Here is a 3,773-nt window from a genome sequence, read left to right on the forward strand (position 1 = left end):
ACAGTGTTGAAAAACTAACATAGTGGAGAGCTTTGCAATTCAAAGCCTGCATGCTGAATTTGCACAGTTATTTACAGCATCTGTAAAAGTGACAATTTTCTGTCTGATATGTTTTACACGTTTTTCTGGCCTGCAACCAATTACATGTACTGTATGTCTTCTGGGGATACAAATTACCAGGCTCAAAGTGAGGGAGCACTGTGTGTAGATTTAAGCATGCATACTTGAGATTAATCAGTAATGAAAATAATTGTTAGTTGCAGACCTAAACTTAATATCTTTATGTTTGGACTGATGTTCGGAAAAGATAAGGAATTTTAAATTGTAATTGTAATAAGTATTTTTCATTATTTTCTAATATTTCATTGACAAAATAATTAATTGATGAATTGCGAAAATTACTGGCAGATTAATCAATAATGAAAATTATCATTAGTTACACCAGTATATTTAAACATAACACAGTTTATTTTTTAAGTCTCAAGGTGGGAAATATACAACACTAAGTTACATACTCAATGGTCTCAAAATAGCTTACTAATTTTTTTTATTTTTATATTAAGAGCCTTGCTTTGGTCTGATGTTTCCAACTCCACGAAGTCACTACCTATATAAAGTGTTTATATGAGTTGGTACCTAATGCCATGTGCCAGTGTTCTCGCAAAATAATGTTGAGGTTCCTGCAGACAAGCTGGATGGCGTACACAGAGAAGGACCAGCCGCCAACTATCAACAAATAGAAAGGGCTTTTCTGTGGAAGCAACAAACACAATGTAATTAAGATAATTAAGGGACCAAAGTGATTTAACCTATAAAGTCATAGATATTTGAGGAATATGAAGTACCTTACCTTTGGCAAAAAGCGTGCCAAAATGAAGAAGAGGATGATGAGAGAGGCGATCATGCCTGTGCTCATACCAGCAGAGTAGAAAAAAATTTGACTCCTTTGTGTAAGAGAGAAAACAATTGTTGATAACATGTAAGAATTATGAAAAACTCTAACAAGCAGACATTAAATAAAAATTACCTGCTGAGTGAGTCTGCAAAGACGAACAACAACGCCCCAGAGAGGAAAACCAAAAACAGATAAATATCAAACTCTGCAAGGAAAAAAAAAAAAGGGAAAAAAAAGCATATTAAACATGTAATATCTGTCAATGGTCAGAAAATGATTTTGTCTTCCACTTACTGCGGACAGGTTTGACAGTGTACTGAGTTCTTTCAATGGGATCAATCTTGAAGCATGTCTTCTTGCTGAACAGGCTGATGTTAATTGTGGTTTCATTGTGCCGTTCACGTAGCAAGCTCTGAAACCAGCCCCAGAAACTGAAGCGGTCCAGCTCCTGCAGCTCCTCTTCACCTTCCACAGTTTCCACCTTGAACATGCTTGAACTCCATATTTTGATCTGTCAGAAATTTTCAGTTATAACAGACCTTAAGGAACTGTAAAGCTTTAAACCACATTTGCCCATTAGTTAGAATTTACCCCAAAATACCCAGACTGACAGAGGAGGAGCTGTGATAACATCACTTTTTCTTGAACATTACCTCATATTTTTATCTCTCATTTTGTGAGTAAATCAGTTAAAGAAAAAAAAACTTACACTCTAGGTTCATGTAACTTACCTGAATTCTTGTCCATGTTTGCCTCCAGCTTGGCACTATGGAGTTTTTGTAACAGAACCGGTTGGATCCTGACAAAACAGACTGCTCTCCGTCCAGCAGATCAATTATTGGATGTTTGTTACCTGGGTTTGATAAGCAGACATGTAACACTGAGACTGCATCACATGTTACTTCCTAAGCTGGCCTATCTCAATGAAGAATGGTTTGTGACCAAACCAAACTGTAAGTTAGACTACTAAGAATAATGAATATTGCCTACTGTATTTAACTTGCTACAGGAACCAGGGGGTCAGACTTTGGCATGCAACTGTATATCTCCCTAACTCGCTATATACAGTGCAGTTTGCTTTATTTATGTTTACTTACAACAAACTTTAAAACTTTTTTGGTGAAACATTTCTATTTCCTCAAGATAACATCGACCCAATAACTCACTTCATACAGGACTGAAATCTCACCTGAGAGTCTGAATAAAGACTGTCAGAACTGTCTTTATCCCCTGGTTGTTCCCTTCACACTCAGTTTAATATCCTGTGAGCTGCTGTAGCTGCACATACACTCACTTGTCATTTTAATAGGAGCTAGCTAACCTATCTAACACTAATGCAGTTAAATACACCACTGCAATAAAATCCTCCTTCGTGGAGGTTATAATGTTCAGGTTGTGTTAAAACTGTGTTAGAGAGGTGTTGATTCAACTGTTTGATCATGTGATCACATTTGTGGTGCTGTTGTGAACTGTATTGCATAATACAGGGAGGTGTGTCTGCTGTTTACCCTACCCTCATTGATTTGAATGGGGTAGACAATATAATAGGAACACCAATCAAACTAATGCAATACAGTTCAACAGCACCACAAACTTCAACCCCTAAATTATGGATATAAAGTAGAATCAACACCTCTCTAAAACAGTTTCAACCAAAACCAAAATCAAAACCAAGACTGAACATTGAGACTTTCGTGAGGATATGATTTATTGCAGGAAAGTTGTATTAGACTGCAATAGTTTTAGTTTGTGTATATAAACACGTTCCTGATCAGTGAGGACTGGGGAGGTGTTGTATTATTAGTACGTTAAAAATAAAATGAGGACGAGTCGTAAACTCAAGCAGATTTGTGCTCAGCAAATCTACAACAGCAAAATAAAAGACATGGCCAAATGACATTAAGTCTGTCCTTTATACAGAGTATCAATCAGAGGACAGCCAGAAGTAACCGAGCTATGAGGATATATGAATTATCTTAACATAAAGTAACTACTGTTTAACTGCAGCAAAGACCAAAAACAAGCTAGCCGGGGTTAGCTAGAGCAATGTTACTTATTTAAAATACGTATCATTTAAATTAAAGTCTCTGTTATTACAGCGTAACATTGCTTCTTACCTGTATCCTGGAGTGAGGTTTTAGGTAAACAGACAAGCAGCACCATGAAAACCTTTAATTTAGCCCTTGAAGACTTGAAACCGTTTATCATTTTCATGCATCCCGCCATGATGAGAGCACCATGTCCCTCCTCTTACGTCTTGTCCCGCCACTTCCTCCTCTGGGCTTTTGGTTGAGTGACAGGCCGTTCAGCCAATCACAACACCAGACTAGATGTCGTCACTACGAGTGTACGTTCAACGTCTGTACATGGTTTGGTTGGATTAAAACATTTCCTTACGACCAGTCTATAGACCTGAGAGGGTAGAGAACAACATTTTGAGAGATAAACGTTACATTTTATAATTTCTTTGATCAATTATAAAACCTTTTAACAAAGCACTACAAATACATAATTTACTTTAAAATTCTCAAACCACTGGAATGTGCCCATATCAATCAATAAAGTGTCAGTCATGTGTTTTAAAATAATTTTATGTGATTGCAATAAGTTTTTTTTGTAGCTCAACTCATTTGGAAACTTTTTCTCTTTTGCTGTTTTACCTTTGGTGCAGACAAGAGCAGTATTAGTAGTAGTTTGACATTGGTGGCGTAAGTAAATACAAAGAGAGATGTGGAAGTGGCTGAAAGATAAGCTGCTCTTGTAAATAAAGGCTTACCAGTGGCTTCCTCCTATAAAAACACCATGATGGGTGCAACCATTAAGGCCAGTAAAGGATTTTAAGGTTCCATTTTAAGACAATGTTAAAATGAACAGTAAA

General features: G+C 36.7%; 1 protein-coding gene across 1 annotated transcript; it reads right to left on the reverse strand.

Moving 5' to 3' along the window:
• Positions 1 to 423: 423 nt before the first annotated feature.
• Positions 424 to 3,134, reverse strand: LOC111662976 (nuclear envelope integral membrane protein 1-like). The gene is made up of 6 exons (XM_023417035.2): positions 3,013 to 3,134; positions 1,627 to 1,748; positions 1,190 to 1,406; positions 1,028 to 1,100; positions 851 to 944; positions 424 to 751 (listed from the first exon to the last, which is right to left on the reverse strand). The coding sequence occupies exons 1-6, from the start codon at positions 3,119 to 3,121 to the stop codon at positions 608 to 610; spliced, it is 759 nt and encodes a 252-aa protein (XP_023272803.1). The 5' UTR covers positions 3,122 to 3,134; the 3' UTR covers positions 424 to 607.
• Positions 3,135 to 3,773: the final 639 nt, after the last annotated feature.

The sequence above is a fragment of the Seriola lalandi genome, unplaced genomic scaffold (assembly GCF_002814215.2).
Source record: "Seriola lalandi dorsalis isolate HSWRI2012SDOR001 ecotype SW California unplaced genomic scaffold, Sedor1 jcf7180002000800, whole genome shotgun sequence".
NCBI classification, from domain to species: domain Eukaryota; kingdom Metazoa; phylum Chordata; class Actinopteri; order Carangiformes; family Carangidae; genus Seriola; species Seriola lalandi.

What these genes read in the sequence shown, in the direction of transcription:
- LOC111662976 (XM_023417035.2), bottom strand. Translation starts at nt 3,121, where the DNA reads ATGGCGGGATGCATGAAAATGATAAACGGTTTCAAGTCTTCAAGGGCT. An exon ending in AAACATGGACAAGAATTCAG is followed by an intron (nt 1,407 to 1,626) that starts GTAAGTTACATG and finishes AATTTCTGACAG; the next exon opens with ATCAAAATATGGAGTTCAAG. An exon ending in TGGCACGCTTTTTGCCAAAG is followed by an intron (nt 752 to 850) that starts GTAAGGTACTTC and finishes TTGCTTCCACAG; the next exon opens with AAAAGCCCTTTCTATTTGTT.